Genomic DNA, 22,182 nt, shown 5'->3' with positions numbered 1-22,182 from the left:
GTTGAAATTAGGCTAATCATCAGTCCTATTACTGTAAACATTCAACCCTGTTGACAATCCCCTCCCCGAACTTGAACCAGCAACCGTTTCACATGGATAACCGTGATTATGTTAAGAAATACATCCAACAATATGGATGAAAAGCCAGTTTATTAATTATGCATTGTAAAAATAGTATACAATGAAGAAAATATTAGCTTATTTGTGATTACTTATTACATGTTCATGACCTAGGGACACCTTAATATTGGAAAACAGGTTAAAGTGTCACTTGGAGATGAAAACTTGATCAAAGGAAAATATTAGCTTATTTGTGATTACTTACCACGTGTTCATGACCTAGGGACACCTTAATATTGGAAAACAGGTTAAAGTGTCACTTGGAGATGAAGACTTGATCAAAGGGAGAAGTCACTGCCCTCTTGCCCTTACCTCTCAATGCCCATTTTTACCTAAACAATAAACTAGCCTGTGAGTGACACCCAAGAATCCACTTTTTACTTGATTAGCTGTGCATTTTGGGTGGAGGGGTATCTGTTATCATTTGAAGAAAAGTGCAGTACATGGTACACTGGTTTTGCATAGAATAAAAATGTTTTGTCATACTGTAACCCTCCTACATAATTTGGGATGGATTTTCCCTAAGCAGTGGTCTCAACAGGACCCCATTGTTCTAGAGGCTAGTACATTTCTGTGGAAGGACCTGGGGCTTTCTTCTAGTAGAAACTACCTGTGTTGTGGGAGTCACTTTTTTACAGCCAAGCAGGATGGATGAATACAAAGGAGAAGGCAACGCTCAGCAGTTAGTTCAGAAAATAAGGTTGAAAAGGAGATGGGTCAGCTACTGCAGGTCAGAGCCCAGGCAGTGTTCCTCGGTCATTTGTCTGCCTTTCCGGAGGAGTGCTGTTGAGGATTTTTTTTTTTTTTTTTTTTTTTTCCCTGAAATAAAGCCTTTATACCTGGGAGCAGTTCTTGAAATGAGAGTTAAAAATAAACAAGCCTATCAGTCTACAAGAAAAAATGATTTCACTTGGGCACGTGTCAAGGAAAAAGGTGAAAGACCATACCAAAAAAAAGTTGTGGGCAGGCACTATTTCTGGCACTACTCTGAGAGGGGCAGTGTTATGGTATTATTTATAAAATATCCAACACAGTCTTTTGATGATCAGCTACATGCAAGGCAGGGGCTTCTGGAAAATTCTCTCTAACTTTTCAGAGTCAGTTGCAGGTGTAGGGAATTCAAATTTTATCCCAATGAAATAGCAATAGCACATTTTCTTTTGTATATCACCACACGAGAAAATTAGAAAGTCTGTTTAGAAGTTAAATTTTTTGAAAAGAGTGAAATTTTATAAGAAAAAAACCACAAAAGCAGAAGACTTTTGGATCAGGAATGTGAAGGGATGAGAGGTTTTTAAAAGAAGGAAAATAGTGCATAGAACTTCTCATTGGAGAGAGTGTCAGCTTAGAGTAGTCACATTTACTTAGGAAGCTTAGTCAGCACTAAGGAGAACACATAAAAGAGGGCAAATATAAAATACCATATTTCATCTAATCTAAGACGCCAGTGGATGTAAGCTACACCAATCTTTATGTTCCACTAAGAAGAAATCATAATTGTACATAATAATTATCTTTGAACACAAAGTCCATAGATACTAAATGTGAAAAACTCTGGTTCTTAGAATCATAAAATATAGTAATTTTTGCTAAGAAAAGTCCAAAGTAGAATAATTATAACACATTAAAAATACCTTGAAATTTTCTAAGTGTCAAATATAGGGAGGATCTGTTTATTGTTGATATTTTAAATTTTGTTTTGTAAAGTTTGAGTATACAAAATGAAGTTAGAGGATATATAGTTAAAAGGTTACTGTAGTGAAGCTGTATCTATCATCTCACATAGTTACACATTTTTTTGTTGTGTTCTTGTAGCAAGAGCTGCTAAAATCTACTCGATAGCCTTAATCTCAAGTACGGTACAAATTTGTCACGTGTATTCCTCGTGTTGAATCTCTAGACCTATTCATCCTACATAGTGCTACTTCGTAACCTCTGAGCCATATCCCTCCATTTCCATTCCCACTCCCCACCCCTTGTAGCTACTATTTTGTTCTCTAGCTCTGTATATTTGAATTTTTCTTTATTTTAGGTTCCACATGTAGGTGAGATCTTACAATATTTTTCTTTCTGTGTCTGGCTTAACGTAATGCCCTCCAGACTCACCCAAGTTGTGGCAGTGGCAAAATCTTGTTCTTTTTTAGGTCAGAATAATACTCTATCCAATAATATACCACAGTTTCTTTATCCACTTGTCTGTTGACAGACAAGGTTGTTTCCATGTCTTGGCTATTGGGAATAATGCTGCAATGAACGTGGGAGTGCAGACATCTTTACAAGATGTTGATTTCTTTTCTTTTGGGTGTATGTCCAGGAGAAGGTTTGCTGGGTCATATTTTTAACTTTCTAGGAAAATTCCAATACTGTTTTCCATAATGTCTGTACCATTCTACGTTCCCACCAATGGTGTACAAGGGTTTTCTTTTTCCCATACACTCACCAACACTTGTTATCTTTTCATCTTTTGCTAACAGCCATCCTAACTGGTGTCAAGTGGTGTCTTACAGTGATTTTGATTTGCATTTCCCTGATGATTAATGATGTTGAGTACTTTTTTATATACGTGTTGGTATTCTTTGGAGAAGTATCTATTCAGGTCTTTTGCGCATTTTGTAATTGGGTTATTTGTTTTTCCACTGTGGAGGAGTATGAGTTCTTTAGATATTAACCCCATGGTTTGCAAAATTTTTTTTTCAGACCATAGATTGCTGTTTCATTTTGTTGATTGCTATGCAGAGACTTTTTAGTGTGATGCAGTTCCATGTTTAAAATTTTTGCTTTTGTGGCCTGAAAATTTTGTTATTGTTCTTGTAGTACGAGCTGCTAAAATCGACTCAATATCCTTAATCTAAAGAACAGTACAGATTTGTTACATTGAGTTATTTGTTTTTGTTTTTGTGGCCTGAGCTTTTATGATACCTAAAAAATTATTTCCAAGGCCAGTGTCCAGGAGCATTCCCCTGTGTTCTTTGTCTTTCAGGACTTTTATAGTTTCTGGTCTTGTATTTGGGTCTTTTATCCATTTTGAGTTTATTTTTGTGTATGCTGTAAGGCAAGGGTCTAATTTCATTCTTTTGCATGTAGAAATCCAGTTTTCCCACACCCTTAGTTGAAGAGTATTGTTAATATTTTTGTAGGACCCTCTACTTTCTAAAAAGTGCATTTTTTTTATTATCTCATTTTATCCTCATAACTCCATGGGGCCACAGCAAATATTGATATCATTCCTATTTTATAGACAAAGAGGTTGAGACCTGGACAGTGAGGTCAGTTGGAAACTTAGGATTATAATCCAAGCCTCTGACTCCAGATCTAGTTTGTTACCCCTCGTCACCCTCAAAACAGCTGATTCTCATTATTCACCGTCGTTATGTTCTATAAAGTCACTGTGAGTACCACATAGAGAATATTAAAGCATTCCTCCTAGGGGAAATACAGAGCTAGGTTCCTAAGAGCCTCTGCTCACAACAGTTTCATCAGCTGATCAATATATAACTTGTTTTATGTGCATGTTTATTTAAAGAGATCTTATTTAATAATTAACGCTGGTTGAGTAACAGCACTATAACTCATGCCCGAATGAGGCGTATCTAACATGCTTGTTTTCTCTGTAAGGCACATCACAGTCTTCTTGTGCTTAGGAACAGTAAACAGCACTTCAGTGCTACAACTGGGGCCATTTGAAGCAGTGGGATCACCAACAAAAGTCACAAAAATACAAAAACTGTAGCACTAAATAATAGACCATGGTGAGGACACTTGTTTACAGTTACGAGAGCTGAAACAAGAATGCAAAGCATCCCATTGTTAAGCTTCAGCTGGGAATGTGTGCACGTCAGGTTTTCAGTGCTCTGCATATGTCTGTGAATGACTGCAAAAGCACCACAAGTTCTGATTTGGGGGTTACAAATACATTTTGGTAAGTAAAGCAAATTTGCAAATACCGAATCCATGAATGATGAGGACCCACTGTACCAACTCCAGAGGCTACAAACTAGAGAACTAACCTTGGATTCTGCGGTTCTGATCATGTCAGTCCACTGTTGACATTTTCTAATTAAGAAGGTTTTAAAATGATCAATCATGTCAGTTTTTGGATAACAGGAATTTTGCAAGAACAAAACGCCCTTAGAGTAGATGCAGTGTAGACGTGTGCTAGTATGCTCCAGTGCCCTCACCAACTTCCAAACTTGAAAATACCCACAAGGGCCTGTGGGAGGGAAAATGCTTAGGTCAGTTTCTGATCCTGAGAAACTCACGGATCATATGTAAAGTGGGGGCTCTGAGGTGGATGAAAAGACCTTAATACATTCTGAGTATTACAGTGAATGATAGGGACAGAGGAATAAAGAACTGAGTTCTTTCACTGAGAATTTGGTGAACATCATCATGGCTCTTGGTTACAACTATCAGTGACACTGAGGGAGACAGAGCAACAGAAGGTAAAGAGAATGGATTCAGAGTCAAAGCCATGTTTGCATCTCTTCTCCTGCTACTTGGTATCTGTGATTGTTTTGGCAAATCGCTTTAATCATGCCAAATCTGTTTCCCTTTCTCTAAAGTGAGGTTAATAATACTCTAGGAATGTTTTTTTGTATGTTTGTTTGGTTGGTTTTTTTAGACGGAGTCTTGCTCTGTCACCCAGCCTGGAGTACAGTGGCACAATCTCGGCTCACTGCAAGCTCTGCCTCCTGAGTTCACGCCATTCTCCTGCCTCAGCTTCCCAAGTAGCTGGGGGTACAGGCGCCCCTCACCATGCCCGGCTAATTTTTTGTATTTTTTTTTAGTAGAGACGGGGTTTCACCGTGTTAGCTAGGATGGTCTTGATCTCCTGACCTCATGATCTGCCTGCCTCGGCCTCCCAAAGTGCCGGGATTACAGGCGTGAGCCACCGCACCCAGCCATAATACTGTAGGAATGTTGAAAGTACCAAATGCAATAAGGCATGGTTGGGTACCTACTAATCTTCCAGTAAGCACTCAATAAGTGGAAACTTTAAGAAAAAGAGGAAATTATTCTGTGCCTAGTGCTCCAGAAATCATAAGTTGTTTTCCTTATGATAAGTGGTATTCTTACCTTACAGAGGTGTCACCATTCAATTAGTTGGCCAGGTGGGGGACCTCAGATCCATCCAGAGCTCATCTCTCCTTCCGACTCCCAATCAGCCTCCGTTCTTCTGGGTGCCACCTCTTACACACCCATCAGTGGGACCTCTGCTTTCTCTCCACTGGTGTTAACCAGGCTCATCTCATAACTGGAGCTGTTGCAAGAGTCACTAAGCTTCCCTCCCAGACTCCAGTCCCTCCCATACCAGACTCTGGTCTCTCCCCCAAACAGCCCCAGGTCACCCACTGCCAAAGAGCCTCTAAGGGCTTCAAATAGTCTGTGGAGTAAATTCTAGCATCCTCAGTGTGACACACAAGGTTCTTCAATTCCTGGATCTTTTCCTGTCTGTCTTTGGAGACTGAGCCCTCAGTGCCCACCAGACACCAAGTGTTCCAACCCCATTGGACAGTTTGTGAATCCCTGAACAGTCAAACACTTCCATACTTCTGGCCTTCCTTTACTCCAGCTATTCCTTTCAACATAAGAACATACTCCTTTTCTCTCCACTTGAGAAACTCGTATTCATCCTTTAGTACCCAGCTCAGGTGACACTGTAACAAATGCTTCCCACAGTTCGCAAGCAAGCACTTTTCATAGCACGTCATGCAGATTCTGTTATCGTTAACCGTGGGAAATTGTTATTCTATATGCGTCTGTGTCTCCTGATGTCCTGATATGAAGAGAGGCCATGGAGGTCTTTGAGGACAGAGACTCAAAGTCATCTTTGTGTCCCCTCTTTCCTAGCCCGCTGTTAGGCATGTTGTAACATCTGCATGTCAGTCGAATTGAATTAATGGAATGAGGATATTGACATGAAAAAAATATAACGATGCATCTGTAGGCTAATACTTAAAGCTCATTGTTTATTTCTAGATATTTACAATTCAGGAGCTTATACTTTACAGAGATGATGTGAATAGGGCATGTAAAGATGATTAAACACACAGATGGCCATGGTTGTCAGAGGACAGTAAATAATTCAGTTGCCCTGTGAAAGTGTATGTGGAGTATTTTGAGATGTTTTAAGTCCTTGAAAACAACTACATAGCAAGATAGATTAAGTAGTGCTTGAAGGGTGAAGAGAGAAACTCTCATCAAGATTTTAATGCAATGAAAATTAGGAACTAGAGACCCAAGCACCCTTAAGATGGGCAAAACCAGAATCTGAGCAGTTTCCCCCAAGGAAAACTATTTACGAAGACCATTTCAGTAGTCTTATTTACCAGCTGCTCATACAAGACAGCACAGTCAACAGAGTCAATTAAGTGGCCTCAATGAAGAATTCACTAGACTCCCAATCTTAAAATGACAGTAGCTTACAATAGGCAATATTTATTGGATGCCCGTTGCTTTACATGTATTATTTTAAGTAATCCTCACAATAACTGTATACAGTAGGTCATTTTCCCAGTTTGTTTGTTTGTTTGTTTTTTCAGACGAAGTCTCGCTCTGTTGCCCAGGCTGGAGTGCAGTGGCACTATCTCGGCTCACTGTAAGCTCCGCCTCCTGGGTCATGCCATTCTCCTGCCTCAGCCTCCCAAGTAGCTGGGACTACAGGCGCCCGCCACCACGCCCAGCTAATTTTTTGTATTTTTAGTAGAGACGGGGTTTCACCATGTTAGCCCAGGATGGTCTCGATCTCCTGACCTCGTGATCCACCCGCCTCAGCATCCCAAAGTGCTGGGATTACGGGCATGAGCCACGGCGCCTGGCCCATTTTCCCAGTTGTACAGGTGAGATCATAGAGGCTGGGAGAGGTTAAGTAACCTGCCCAAGATCACATGGTTAATAAGTGTCAGAGTCAGTACACTGAAAAATAATAGTGTCCGAGAGTTACTTTAGGACTAATATCCAAGGCTTTTTTGTCAGTTAATTGGTGTCTACTAGTGTTACCATAGAATGTCTTAAAGACCCTATGTGTGTGGCTTTAAATAACATCCCTGGGGGCTTTCATTTTCTTGAGCAGGACATCCATCTAGATGTCCTACATACCCAGTGGAACATTTGTAACCCATCCCTCTCCATGTTTACTTTGCTTAGACAATATTGTCTATTGCTGCTTAGACAGTACAGCTGCCAAGATGACACAGTCAGCAGAATCATGTAAGTGGCCTCTGTGGATAATTCATAGACAACCAATCTTAAAATGACAATAGTTTACACTAGGCAGTATTTATTGGGTGCCTTTGGCTTTACATGTATTATTTACACAAAAGACCTTCCTTATTTCCTTTCTTCCTCTTAAGTATTTTACTGTTTCCAGGATTATACAAGATGCATTTTGAAATTTTGTTATATACAGGAGAAAAAAATTATAAATATCAATATCAGGATAGGTAGTAGGTACGTTTTAGCTGCCTTTATAGCCATTCTTCCTTGTAATAGAAGTTTCATTTTTGGTTCCTCATTTATTTTCTCATTATACCTACTAGATTCATCAGACTTTGTTCTGTAGAATGGACAAATGAATGAGTAAAAGATGCCCAATGGGTCTGAAGTAGTAGTTTCACCGTGAGAGTGACTTGTTTAAAATTCCTAATTTAGGCTGGGTGCGGTGGCTCACACCTGTAATCCTAGCACTTTGGGAGGCTGAGGCGGATGGATCACTCAAGTAAGGAGTTCCAGACCCCCCTGGTCAACATGGTAAAACTCCCTCTCTACTAAAAATACAAAAAATTAGTGGGGCATGGTGGCGGACGCCTGTAATCCCAGCTACTTGGGAGGCTGAGGCAAGAGAATCTCTTGAACCTGGGAGGCGGAGGTTGCAGTGAGCCGAGGTCACACCATTGCACTCCAGCTTTGGCAACAGCACTGAAACTCCATCTCAATAAATAAATAAATAATAAAATAAAAAATTTCTAATTTGCATGAGGAGGCAGTTGCCTGTGAAGGCCTCTGGGGGCATCAGCAGCTCCTCGACGATCCCCTGACCTCTTGCTGCTGAAAGCCAAGACTCACTCTCTCTTCCCTTGGGGGCCAAGGGAGTGGTGTGGTGGCCTGGACTCCACACAGCTACACCTGCAGCACTGGCTGCTTACCCCACCCGTGAAGGCCAGTCCTCACTCGGAAACTCCACAGTCCCCCATAGAACCTTAGGTTAACAGAACAGAGGGACACGAGGACAGGAGGTTTTCCACAATTTCCTTTTCAGGGCCCATGCACCTCTAGGCAGGCAGTGTGGTGTAGCTGTGGGTCAGGATCATAAATTTCACTCCTACTTTTCTAGACGCACCTATCTCCATTTTCCAGATTGACTTTTTTTTTTCACAGAAAATATTTCACTTGATTCCACAGCTTCCCTGTGTAAATCTAGGCATCTATCCAGAGAGCCCCCAGTCAAGAGTGATGTTCCAAATCCTTTGCAGCAGGCCTTGGCTGGGGGTGCTTCAAGTTCCCTGCCTTGTAGGACCAGGAGTGGGAGGATGGGAGGACATTTGGTGAAGGGAGGCACTCGGAACACCTGGGGCAGTTTTGGCTACTTTTTTTTTTTTAACAATTGACTAAATATGAGCCTTGTCACACAGTCTTACTGGTCCTTAGCCTGTGCCCAGGTATCAATGTACAGGACCCATTTGCCTTAAATAGAGCCACCTGTGGCCAGTAAATATGCATAACACTGCATTTCCTTCCAACCTGTGTGCATCCACCGGCTTGGGTCATAGCTTAGCACTGCTGCCTAAATGTCGTGCATGGAAAGAAAGAAAGAGCCAGCCTGTAAGCCCTTCCAGGACTGTCCCCTCCACACTGAAGTAATAGCAAGGAAGGGGAGACAACGGTGATGTAGACATTTTTCAAACAACTTTTAAATTAGTATAAAACTATTATACCCACTGTAAACACTTTTTACAATTGAGTTTTTAAAAGGTCTTAACTACCCTAATCCCACAATTAAAATGTAATCATTGTTAACTATTATCATTAACACTTTGGCTTATATTCTTTCCTATCTCTTTTCTATGCATATAATTATATTTAACATGGTCAAGGTCATGGTGAACAGTTTTATATGCTGCCTTGTAAACATTTTGGGACTTAATGTAAATTTATTTTATTTTATATATTTTAAGTTCCAGGATACATGTGCAGGATGTGCAGGTTTGTTACATAGGTAAACATGTGCCACTGTGGTTTGCTGCACCTGTCAACCCATCACCTACGCAATAAGCTCAGCCTGCATTAGCTGTTTTCCCTGATGCTCTCACCCACTGCCCTCCCCTCCCCAATAGGCCCCAGTGTGTAGTGTTTCCCTCCGTGTGTCCACGTATTCTCATTGTTTAGCTCACACTTATGAGTGAGAACAGGCAGTGTTTGGTTTTCTGTTCCTGCATTAGTTTGCTGAGGATAATGGCTTCCAGCTCCATCCATGTCCCTGCAAAGGCCATGATCTCGTTTCCTTTTTGTGGCTGCATAGTATTCTATGGTGTTTGTGCACCACATTTTCTTTATCCAGTCTATCATTGATGGGCATTTGGGTTGATTCCATGTCTTTGCTATTGTGAATAGTGCTGCAGTGAACATACACGTGCATGTATCTTTGTAATAGAATGATTTATATTCCTTCGGGTATATACCCAGTAATGGGATTGCTGGGTGAAATGGTATTTCTCGTTCTAGGTCTTTGAGGAGTTGCCAGATTGTCTTCCATAGTGGTTGAACTAATTTGCATTCCCACCAACAGTGTAAAAACGTTTCTGTTTCTCCACAGCCTCGCCAGCATCTGTTGTTTCTTGACTTTTTAATAATTGCCATTCTGATTATCATGAGATGGTATCTCATTGTGGTATTTTTTTTTTTTTTTTTTTTTTTTGAGACGGAGTCTTGCTCTGTCGCCCAGACTGGAGTGCGGTGGCGTGATCTCGGCTCACTGCAAGCTCCGCCTCCCGGGTTCATGCCATTTTCTTGCCTCAACCTCCCGAGTAGCTGGGACCATAGGCGTCCGCCACCACGCCTGGCTAATTTTTTGTATTTTTAGTAGAGATGGGGTTTCACTGTGTTAGCTGGGATGGTCTCGATCTCCTGACCTTGTGATCCGCCCGCCTCGGCCTCCCAAAGTGCTGGGATTACAGGCGTGAACCACTGCGCCTGGCCTCATTGTGGTTTTGATTTGCATTTCTCTAATGATCAGTGTTGTTGAACTTTTTTTCATATGTTTGTTGGCCACATAAATGTCTTCTTTTGAGAAGTGTCTGTTCATGTCCTTTGCCCACTTTTTAATGGGGTTGTTTGTTTTTCTCTTATGAATTTAAGTTCCTTGTAGATTCTGGATATTAGACCTTTGTCAGATGGATAGATTGCAGAAATTTTCTCCCATTCTGTAGATTGTCTGTTGACTCTGATGATAGTTTCGTTTGCTGTGCAGAAGCTTTTACTTGGATCCTATTTGTCAATTTTTGCTTTTGTTGCAATTGCTTTTGACATTTTCATCATGAAATCTTTGCTTGTGCCTGTGTCCTGAATGGTATTGCCTAGATTTTCTTCTAGGATTTTCATAGTTTTGGGTTTTACATTTAAGTCTTTCATCCATCCTGAGTTAATTTAAGTCTTTAATCCACCTTGAGTTACTTTTTGTATAAGGTATAAGGAAGGGGTATAGTTTCAATTTTCTGCATATGGCTAGCCAGTTCTCCCAGGATTCCCTATTCTTTCCCCATTGCTCGTTCTTGTCAGGTTCTTTGAAGATCAGATGGTTGTAGATGTGCAGTCTTATTTGAGTTCTCTGTTCTGTTCCATTGGTCTGTGTGTCTGTTTTTGTACCAGTAGCATGCTGTTTTGCCTACTGTAGCCTCCAGTTGTGTTCTTTTTGCTTAGATTGTCATGGCTATATGGGCTCTTTTTTTTTGTTCCATAAGAATTTGAAAGTAGTTTTTTCTAATTCTGTGAAGAATGTCAATGGTAGGTTAATGGGAATAGTATTGAATCTATAAATTACTTTGGGCAGTATGGCCATTTTCATGATATTGATTCTCCTATCCATGAGCATGGAATAGTTTTTCCATTTGTTTGTGTCCTCTCTGATTTTCTTAAGCAGTGGTTTGTAGTTCTCCTTCAAGAGGTCCTTCACTTCCCTTGTTAGTTGTTTTCCTCGGTATTTTATTCTCTTTGTGGCAGTTGTGAATGGGAGTTCACTCATGATTTGGCTGTCTATTATTGGTGTATAGGAATGCTTGTTTGATTTTTGCACATTGATTTTGTGTCCTGAGACTTTGCTGAAGTTTCTTATCAGCTTAAGAAGCTTTTGGGCTGAGACAATGGGATTTTCTAGATACAGGATCATGTTATCTGCAAACAGAGACAGTTTGGCTTCCTCTCTTCCTATTTGAATAAGGTTTTTTTTTTTTTTCTTTTTTTTTGGGAGATGGAGTCTCATTCTGTCGCCCAAGCTGGAGTGCGGTGGCACAATCTCGGCTCACTGCAAGCTCCGCCTCCTGAGTTCACGCCGTTTTCCTGTCTCAGCCTCCCGAGTAGCTGGGACTACAGGCGCCCACCACCACGCCCGGCCGATTTTTTTTTTTTTTATATTTTTAGTAGAGACTGGGTTTCATCCCAAAGTGCTGAGATTACGGGCATGAGCCACCGCACCCGGCCTTGAATACCCATTATTTCTTTCTCTTGCTTGATGGCCCTGGCCAGAACTTTCTTTTTCTTCTTTTCTTTTTTTTTTTGAGACGGAGTCTTGCTCTGTCGCCCAGGCTGGAGTGCAGTGGTGCGATCTTGGCTCACTGCAAGCTCCGCCTCCCGGGTTCATGCCATTCTTCTGCCTCAGCCTCCTGAGTAGCTGGGACTACAGGCGCCCGCCACCACACCCGGCTAATTTTTTGTGTTTTTTAATAGAAACAGGGTTTCACCGTGTTAGCCAGGATGGTCTTGATCTCCTGACCTCGTGATCGGCCTGCCTTGGGCTCCCAGAGTGCTGGGATAACAGGCGTGAGCCACTGTGCCTGGCCCAGAACTTTCAATACTGTGTTGAATAGGAGTGGTGAGAGAGGGCATCCTTGTTTCGTGCCAGTTTTCAAGGGGAACGCTTCCAGCTTTTGCACATTCAGTATGATATTGCCTGTGGATTTGTCGTGAATGACTCTTATTATAAAAATTTTTTCATATACATCTTTTTGTTTGTTTGTTTTAGAGAGCGAGTGTTGCTTTGTTGCCCAGGCTTGAGTGCAGTGGCACAGTCATGGCTTGTTGCAGCCCTGAAATGCTGGACTCAAGTGATCCTCCCAGCTTACTCTGGGTAGCTGGGATTACAGGCACAGGTCACCACACCCAGCTAATGGTTTGATTTTTTTGTAAAGATATGTTCTTGCTATGTTTCCGAGGCTAGTCTCAATCTCCCAGGCTCAAGCGATCCTCCCACCTTTGCCTCTCAAATTTTGGGATTAGAGGCATGAGCCACCATGCCTGGCAACATCTTAATGACTCTAAAATATGGGTGAGGGATCAAAAAAAAGTTCATTCAAATCCTGGTCAATGAGTCTTTACAATTTCTCTAAAACTTCCAAGCCAAATCCAAGGTAGTACCTTGCACATGTCACTTGACAAAGCAGTGACATATGTACCCTTGCATTTTATTCTAACCATAAACTGTGAAGAACAGAATGCTGCTTTGGAGCCTCATACTCAGCACTGTGTAGAAGGGATTCATACGTAGAAAGTAAATGAAGTCCCCAAGGTCACACAATCAGTGAAAAACTCGGAACTAAAATGCAGACCTGTTTCCTGTCTCCATTTGTTTCTCGAGACTTAGGGTTTTTTCCAGCAATTAATGCTCAGTGTCGGGAGACAGATTCTTCCTCACTGTGGCATCAGTAAAAAGGGTTGGACTTTTAAGAAGCTGGTGAAATTAGGGCCATTTGACAGGTTTATTGAACTTTGGTTTAATAACAGGCCTACTTCTGATACACGTGACTTATTTTGGTTCACCTCTTATTGTTCAGCAAGTGCTTCGTCAATTTGGAGAATATATCCATATAACTGTTCACAGGTGGCCACAGCCCAGGTCTGTAAGGATGATGACTGTTTAAGAAAATACTTCTTTGGCAAGAAGAAAAATTTTCTAACCTACTCCTACTTCCTGTTATTCAAATTCTTCAAAAGGATGTTGAAGTAGTTTTTGATTTATTATGTTACATTGTGATGTCACCTAAAAAATCCAAAGCTATTATATTAGCATTGCATAAAATGATAATTCCTGTTTGCTATCTTAAAAAAAATGAGTGAGAAAAACGAAATTTAGAAAGCTTGGTGGTGATACTTTAAAATTAGGGCTTAGGTTAAATATTTATTATTTTCTTGAACGTGACAAGAACATCTTAAGAAAACACACAGCTAAGAAATACAATGGAAACAATTCATATAAATTAGGTTATTAACTAAGCTACCAAGACTTTTATCTTTTGTTTTTTTGTTTTGTTTTGTTTTTCCTTTTTCTGGAGAAAAGGGTCTCGCTATATTGCCCAGGCAGGTCTCGAACTCCTGGGCTTAAGCTATCCTCCCGCCTTTTGCCTCCCTGAGCTGGGATTACAGGTGTGAGCCACCGCGCCCGGCCTAAGCTTTAGACCTTTAAAGGCAATTAGTTACTACTCCTGAAAGGACTGTAATGTAAATCTTCAGATGTAGGCATTATTTATGTAGTGGTACAAAAAAATGTCATGCTCTATGTTAGGTTAGTATCTATTCACTTTTATTGTGATTATTCAATGAGTCTATAAGACTAAGCCTCAAAAAATAGTGTAATAGTGAAATGTATAACCAAAGGGATCAAATCAATTGAGCTTCTTTTTGGGACACTTAGGGAAGAACTGCGTGGCCAAGTGTGTGTGCATTGAGAAGCAAGTCTAATTGTATGGAATTCTGCTTACTGAAGAACTAGGAATGAATCCATCATTAGAAACACTTATATTATTGATTAATAATTAGCAAAACCTTACTTTTCAGTACCTTAATTTTTAAAAGCATCATTGGGTGCTACTGCTGCAACCTGAGTCAAATAAGTCAAGACATGTCTCTTCTGTGAGTTCTTTGTGATCGTGATTGTTGACCCAAATTCATCTTGGAGTAAGTTTGACTTGAAAGTTCTCAGTGAATTGTGCTGAGCCTAAAAATTCTTTCCAAACTATAGCATCTGTTCTGTATTTACAAACTGAAATAACTACGGATGTCAAATGAAAGAAGATTCTATTTCCTTTAGAAAATATTTTTTTTTTTGGAAGTTTGCATCAAAAATCTTTTTAGAGGCCGGGTGCGGTGGCTTGCGCCTGTGAACCCAGCACTTTGGGAGGCCAAAGCAGGAGGATCACTTGAGGCCAGGAGCTCAAGACCATCCTGGGCAACATAGCAAGACCCTATCTCTGCAAAAAAATTAACATAATTAGCTGGGTGCAGTGGTGCGCACCTGTAGTCCCAGCTACTGGGGAGGCTGAAGTGGGAGAATCACTTGATCCCAGGAGTTCAAGGTTGCAGTGAGCTGAGATCACCATACTGCACTCCAGTATGGGTGCCAGTAAGACCTCTGTTTAAAAAAAAAAAAAAAACTTTAAAAAATTTATTTATTTTCATGTTACGGGATAGCCAATGTGTAATTGTTGCCATTTCTTCCACCCAGTGCCCTGCCAGACCGTTTTAGATTACTTGAAGACGGTTCTGCAGCACCACAACCAACTCCTGATACCACAGCCAGCTGACCAGCCGACAGAGGTAGGTCTCTGGTAAAAAGGTGAATGTTCCATTTGGAATTCTCTTAAGATTAAGTATCTTGATTAACTTATCAGTGTATACCAGAACAGACGGGCTAGCAAAATAGTTTTTGACTGAGGTTTATGGGTCTGTTGCCTGTAAGTATGTAATTTGTGGAGAAAGATCACGCATGTATTTAACTACAGAGATTCAGCCGCATGTACTGAGTGGGGAAAGACAGAGCTAATGACAATTTAAATAGCATGGGCAATTTTTCCACCATTCTGTTTGCACAGAGATGCCTGAAATGAGAGACACCAACTTGTCATTCCCTCAGACAGAGCCTGTGTTCCACATGCCCCTCACTCTGGGCACCTCACACACTGGGCATGATTCTCCAGTGTGCAGATAGGCATTTTCCAGATGTCAGGGCCCCTGCACATGGGTTATTTTTTTCACCTGGACTTAAATGGAAGAAACCACAGTCTCTCCCAATCTGTAGGAGAAATGGTGTGTTTTAATAGTAACACAGATGGTACATACTTATAAGATGTTCAAGACTCAGTTTTGAATATATGACTTTCATACGAGACTTGAGAACCATGGACAATCCCCATGAGAATCCCCTGGGGAAGCTCTCAGGTTTCCCCCAGCCTAAAAGTAAGCCTTCCTTGGATTCTCCTTCTCTTCTGCTGTCATTGCCCTCCTTTCTGCTTCCATCTCCTTCCAGGCTCCCAAAGTATCCTGGGTCAGCACCTTCATTCTACAGTACAGCACATCTTGCTTCTTGAAAGTTGGGCCCAGGTCTCATCTCTAGTGTCATAGAAGACACTCAATTCGTGATTGCTGAATGGTGACCTCATTTTTTTCTAATGATTAAACATTTGAAAAGCTGGTCTATATTTGTTATCTTCTCTCTTTTAATTTCCATTTGCTCTTCCACCCTGTAATCTGGCTTCACTTCCACCACTACCAGAGTTTTCTGCAAGAGGCCCCTGGTGACTCTCCAGTTGTCTGGTCCAGTGACCCTTTTTCCACTCTGGTCACCCCAGGCCCTCACCTCTCCTCCCCCGTGCTCTCTCTTGTCCTTAGCCTTAGTGTCAGTACTTTCTCCTGGTTCCTTGCCCCTCTTCTATGACACCTTCCTGAGTTTTTCCATCTACTGTTCTCCAGAGTTCATGCTTTGTCTTTTTCTCTCACTCTCTACTGCCTTTTCTCATCAGTTATGTTTCCTGTTTATTTGTTCACTTATTTTTGAGACAGGATCTCGCTTTCTTGCCCAGGCTTGAGTATAGTGGCATGATCATGTCTCACTGCATCTTCGACCTCCCAGGCTCAGGTGATCCTCCCACCTCAGCCCCGCAAATAGCCTAGACTACAGGTGTGCACCACCATGCCCAGCTAACTTTTAGTTTTTATAGAGATGGGGTGTCACTATGTTGCCCAGGCTGGTCTCGAACTCCTGAGCTCAAGTGATTGTCCTGCCTCAGCCTCCCAAAGTGTTGGGATTACAGGCATGAGCCTGTGCCCAGTTATGTTTCTTATAACATTGACTACATGTGTGTTAACAAGTCCCACATGCATACCTAGAGCATCAGTCCCTGTGGCTTCATTGTAGACCACCGTGCCAAATGCCTGGCCCACAGTGGTTTGCCCATACATCGCTTGATCTCACCACACCTATTCTGAATACCCATCTGCAATTCCTCCTGTTTTCAGTAAAGGCCCCACCAACCCCAGGTAGAAGTTTCTGACATATCACTGACCCCTTACTTCCTACGTTTAAGAATTCTACAGCCATGTTGAACTGCCTCTCTTTTCCTAGGTTGACTCTCTCACCTGACTATTGCAGCAGCTTCTTTCTTCTCTATTCTGCACTCTGGAAAGTTGGTGTTTTTTTTTTGTTTGTTTGTTTTTTGGGTGTTTTTTTTTTTTTTCTGAATTACAGATCCAAAGTAAATGTATGCTTAAAATCCTTTGCTCCCTAGAATTAAATCCATATTTCCTAACTTGACATTACTGTCATACAAAAAGCACAGCTGAAAAGCCCACTTCTTCCAGGAAGCTCTCCCTGACTGCCACACCCCTGCTTTGTGCCTGTGTGGCACAAAGCAGTCTAATTCAGAACTAGTTACCTTGCTTAATAGTAAATGTACACCTATGTCTTCCATTTGATGATGACTCTTAAGTAACCCATTAATTAAGGGTGATTTGTTTTTTTTTTTTTTTTCAGTGACTCAACAATAGGTCAATGTTTAATAACCTGTGGGTGGCTAATTGAAAATATACAACCAGAATTCTACAAAAATGAAAAGATAGGGGAAATATCTACATAAGACTTCTTAAACTTTATGACTCATCATCATTATGACTCTTCATATTGTCATTTCAGGCACATGAGCATTTTCTCGTTTTTATTATTGATCATATTTTACTTATTAACTATGCTAAAACAGGTTTATAAATCTCATCCATAACCCGGAGAGCATTCTGAATTGTGCTTTGGGCTATAAATTGCTTTCTTTTTCTTTCCCTTTTTCTTGATGAAAATTACCTCCAAATGGTATTCCTACATTTTATGAGACCAACATTTTATGTAGAGCTGCTGCATTCAGTGGATTTTTTCAAAGGTTTTGAGAAAGCTCTTTTCCTGGATTGTCAGCTGCCAGATCACTAGTCCATCCCGTCTTGAAATAGACCATTTTCAGGGGCACAGCAAAGCATCACTTACAGGGTGAACTCTGAACTTGAGGATGGCATCCCCAGCCCCATCCCTTTGAGTTGTGAGGCCTTGGAAATGGATTTGACCTCCTTGGTAAGATAAAGCTGTAATCCTGGCTTACCAGGTAAGCTCACTCTCCTGAGCAAAACAGCTTTTAAAAATTATATGGTGTTAAATAAACAGCTTAAAAAGCAGCTAGACAGCCTTTTTTAAGGCTGACGAATATTTACAGGGACCATAACTAGAGGATGGTGGACGTCTCATTTTTTAAATTAAGGATGGTAGAAATCTCCTTTTTAGTGGCTCCTCATCTATGTTGCTCTCCTTAAAGTTCTTTAACTTTGCGAATTTATATTCAGTGGTTAAAAAAAAGTAAGAATTCTTCATTGTAGCCACCATTACTGGGTGTCTGCTGTGTGCCAGCCACAGAGGCCCATGCTCTACTGCATCAGCCATTCAGCAAATGTTTATTGCACCTGCATTGTGTGAGGAGCTGTACTCCACCCTGAGAGTCTGGCATTGAATAAACAGGTAACAGTCCCAGCCCTCATAAGCTTTTTTTCTGGTGGGAGACGGCTGGTCTCCTCACCACAAACCACCAAGCTGGGATTATCATCTGTATTTTAACACAAAGGAGCAAAGTTTAGAAAAGTCACCTGCCCAAGGCTGAACCCAGAGCCCAGCTGTGGAATAGACCTAGTATCTCCACCTGTGAGGAGAAAGGAGGGAAGTGTGCAAAGTGCTTGGGGCAGGCGCTTCGGGCTGGTCATCAGTTGCTCAATAAATGGTGACAGTTACTAAGCTTAAGCTTACTCCGGAAAAGTAGTGGTGACACAGTGAGTGGTTTTGAGTTAGCCAGCCCCCCGATTTCACCCCCGCTCCCGGCCCACCCAGCCTCCCTGAGGGCTGGGGGTCAACCATTCAGAGCCCTTAGGAGCCTATTCCTCTCAGTGCTTGGGAAGCAATGGATTTATTTTCCCTGCTGCTGCTTTCCTCCCAGCCGTAGCCTCTGTTCCTCATTTTTGTGAAAGACACCACTGTTTGACCTGGGGATCATCTTGCTTCCTCAGTCTCCCGTACATACCCTGGCCCATGGAATTGGTTGCCTAGCCCTCTCAGTTAGACAGCTTTCACTCCCACCTCTCTCTGTCCTGCACAGACTTGATTCAGACCTCCGTCTCTCATCTCCTGCCATGAAACAGCAGCTGGGGCTGAAGGACTTTTTGGGAGCTCTGGGCCCCTGCCCATCTTTTGATTGTCTCTTATACACAGGGTCCACCACTGTACCCAGCCAAGGCTTGGCTCATGCTCCCACATAGTCACATCTTGTACTCATAATAATTCAGTTCCTTTCAGTTGTACAGATGGGGAAACTTTGGTCCAACAACTTGAAGTAACTAGCTCGTTAGTCTAATAAGACACAGAACCAAGATTCAATTCAAACCCAGCCTGACTAAATTCAGAGCACAAACTAGGTGCCTCAGTTGCCTTCCTTAGGAAAGGAAACCACATCACGCCGTTGCTTGTTGAGGAGAGTATGAATGCTGCCGGGATGAGTCTCCACGCGCAGAACTCCGTGCCGGTTTCCTAGCCGCATCGGGCTGCCTCCCTCTTGTTGGTTCCTATGCCATTTCCCCTTCTCAGTGTTTAACTCAACAGAGCACTTTTTGAAATAAAACCCTATCAGATCCAAATGGTGCCAAATTTATAACCTGTAGTAAATCTGCCGAGTTGTAAAATGAATGAGTTTTCCCTTCTTTGTTTTGTACACCTTAATTACTGGGGAAGGAGTATATTAAAACTAAGATCATGGGTTAATTAATTTGTCCTGGACTGTAGAATTTTATGGACAACCAGAACTAAAGTAATGGTTGTGTAGGTGCAATTGATTAAACATGGCTTACAAATGTTATGGAAATTCCCGTAATTAGTCCCACTGCAGCTATTTAGCCCGGGAATTTTATAGCAGATGTAAATTATGAAGGTGAAAAGTAAGAAAAATTTTGAGTTGACATAGTGGCATTTGCAGAAGCTATAATTTGAGGAAACCTGTTTTGCATGATTATTAGTGATTTTTTTTTTCAGTTTCCACAATTCTCCCTTCTTAAAATTTGCTTTTTAATGTTTCTGTTGTAATGCAGTGACTACCAGGTGTTGGGTGCGTTAAACACAAGTAAAACCTTATTAAAATAGATCACCATCATCATTTCTAAAAGTACTTAAAAGTAACCAAAGAATGAAGAGACCTGTTTGATCACACTCTTCAAAGTTTTGCATATTTTAATAGATTGAAAAGGAAAGTTCCAGGTTAGATTTAAATAGTGTTCCCTGTCATTGGATCTTGACACATTTTAACCTACCTGTTAAAATGTAAGTTATAAATAGCTCCCCTTTCAAAGGTGTTCATTATACCTCATTGGCTCTTGTTATAGAAAATGCAAATGTAATTTGAAAAGTGCCCCTTCTGAGTCTGAGCAATTACTTGCGCACTTCAATACCTGGTTCATTGTCAGCATAGCCACTTGGTTAAAAAGCATGTTTGCCTTTGAAATGGAGATCACTTCTGCTTCTGGCTGGCTGGCTCGGTGGGTAATGAGAAAATATTTCGCTTTTCCAGGGAAGCAAGCAGCTGTTGAACAACTATCCTGTCTACATAACGAGCAAACAGTGGGATGAGGCTGTAAATTCTTCAAAGAAAGATGGGAGACGGCTCCTTCGATACCTCATCAGATTTGTTTTCACAACCGATGAGCTTAAGTACTCATGCGGCCTTGGGAAAAGGAAAAGGTCAGTGCAGTCAGGAGAGACAGGTCCCGAAAGACGCCCTCTGGATCCAGTTAAAGTAACATGCCTCCGAGGTACTGCATCCTTCCGCTCAGTGTCACCATCTGTGATCTCATTTCACCGCATTGGCTGTGGCTCTCCCCGTACAAGTGTTCAGCCTTCTGTATTTTGATTTCTTTCTGCTGAGAACGTCTAGGCTTCATGTGGCCCATCTACTCAGTCTTGAGAAGCTCTTTTAAAAACCTCCGTTTGCCTTAGCATTGTTGTTCTCACTTAGTGGTACATAAGCATCGCATAGCACCTCATGTTTCACGCTTCAAATTCAGATTTTCTTTGCTGCCAGAGAAGGCCACCTCCAGCAAAACTGGAGCATAGGGGAACACACAGAAGAAGGGAAGGTGTGGAAAATTGTTTTAATGTGTACAATGTTACCTCATTTCCAGTTCTAGTTTGTGTCCCCTTCTAATACCTTCTCAAGAATACTTGGCCCAACTCCTTAAATTTGTTTAGGATTAATTCTCCTAAATGCTAAAATACACCTTGCCCAGTAGAACATTTCTCTTTTGGTTAAAAACAAAAAGTTTCTATTAAATGTACTGCGGAGATAATACGACTTCAGCAGTATTAATAGCTGATTACTTTGCAGTTGATCTGCACTATTGTAGGCCAGGCAGAGGGGTGGGAAGGAGGAATCAGGAGGTATCCAGTTGATTCAGCAAGTGCAAATACAGACCTAGACAAATAGAAGTGTTATAGTGCCAACAAAACATTGTTCACACCTGAAAAATCCATATCAAAAAGCTCAATATTAACCTATACAGTTCAGTGGCAGTTTTATTGGCTGGAAAGACTTAATATTGATTTACTGAAATAGGGATAAAAATTTTTCCTGGTGAGGAAATCACAGTAAAAAAAAAAAAGCCGGATTATCACTGCTAAGGCGCTGGTTATTGGAAAGAATACTCTACTTCTGCACTCCCTCCTGAGATGCCCACAGTGATTCTGGACATTATGTGCCTAGGATGCATATGTAGTTTTTGTTAGCAGCTGAGATTCCCTAGGCCTACCCCCAGACATTCTGATTCAGAAGGGATGGGGCAGGCATGCGTGGTTCCTAGATCAAGACAACCTTAGGGGCGTATGCACACATGGCCCACAATTCAGGAAGCCACCTGAGATGAAAATGCCTGTATTTACTAGGCACAGGTGCTCCAGCACACCTCCTATTAGTTGGTCTGAATATTCCACTTACTCAGAGTGACTAAGTGGCAGAAATTTCCAGGGTCTGTCCTGCCAAACTAGCCATAGTTTTCTGTATTCCCTGACATCATCGGAGATGATGGAGTTACCCTCCAAGGGGCAGTGTTGAGCTTGGGGGCTTGACTGAGTGCCCTGTCTGTGTGTACTCAAGGGAGTTGCCTTTGGGCTTATAAAGGAGTCAAATAAGGGTCTCATCGCTGTATCATTTTCCAGAAATTCTTACTCAACATTTTACATTTCTATAGCAAGTCAGTAGAACTGATGGATTAAAATACATCCCAGAGAACTAGTGCTGCTGCTCTGAAAACACTGCAGGAGCCACTGTCACACTGATGCCTGATGCTGTTCAGGCTGCCTAACCAGAGACTGCTGTCTCCAGCTCATTTTTCACTTAGGGCCACAATGCGTGGACCTCCATCCCGCTTTTGGTTGGGAAATACGTAGGCAAGATACGGTGATTATCTGTGTTGGAGGCAGCTGCAACAGTTCACTCTTCTGGGCATGTTAATTGCTTTTTG

General features: G+C 41.5%; 1 protein-coding gene across 3 annotated transcripts in view; it reads left to right on the top strand.

The window, feature by feature from the left end:
• Window positions 1-22,182, top strand: part of BEND4 (BEN domain containing 4) — a 41,836-nt gene that overhangs the window by 12,160 nt on the left and 7,494 nt on the right. For 2 of the 3 annotated variants that reach the window (XM_019026091.4, XM_019026092.4), the window contains exons 3-4: window positions 14,828-14,919; window positions 20,238-20,407. In XM_019026091.4, the coding sequence (XP_018881636.1) occupies window positions 14,828-14,919; window positions 20,238-20,407 (262 nt within the window). Of the gene's footprint in view, window positions 1-14,827; window positions 14,920-20,237; window positions 20,479-22,182 lie in introns of all 3 variants that reach the window. The other variant, XM_019026090.4, reaches the window with a different exon arrangement.

Source organism: Gorilla gorilla, chromosome 3 (genome assembly GCF_029281585.2).
Source record: "Gorilla gorilla gorilla isolate KB3781 chromosome 3, NHGRI_mGorGor1-v2.1_pri, whole genome shotgun sequence".
Classification (NCBI taxonomy): Eukaryota; Metazoa; Chordata; class Mammalia; order Primates; family Hominidae; genus Gorilla; species Gorilla gorilla.
The sequence above is the reverse complement of the archived record's forward strand: the minus strand, read 5'-3'. Positions and strand labels throughout refer to the sequence as shown.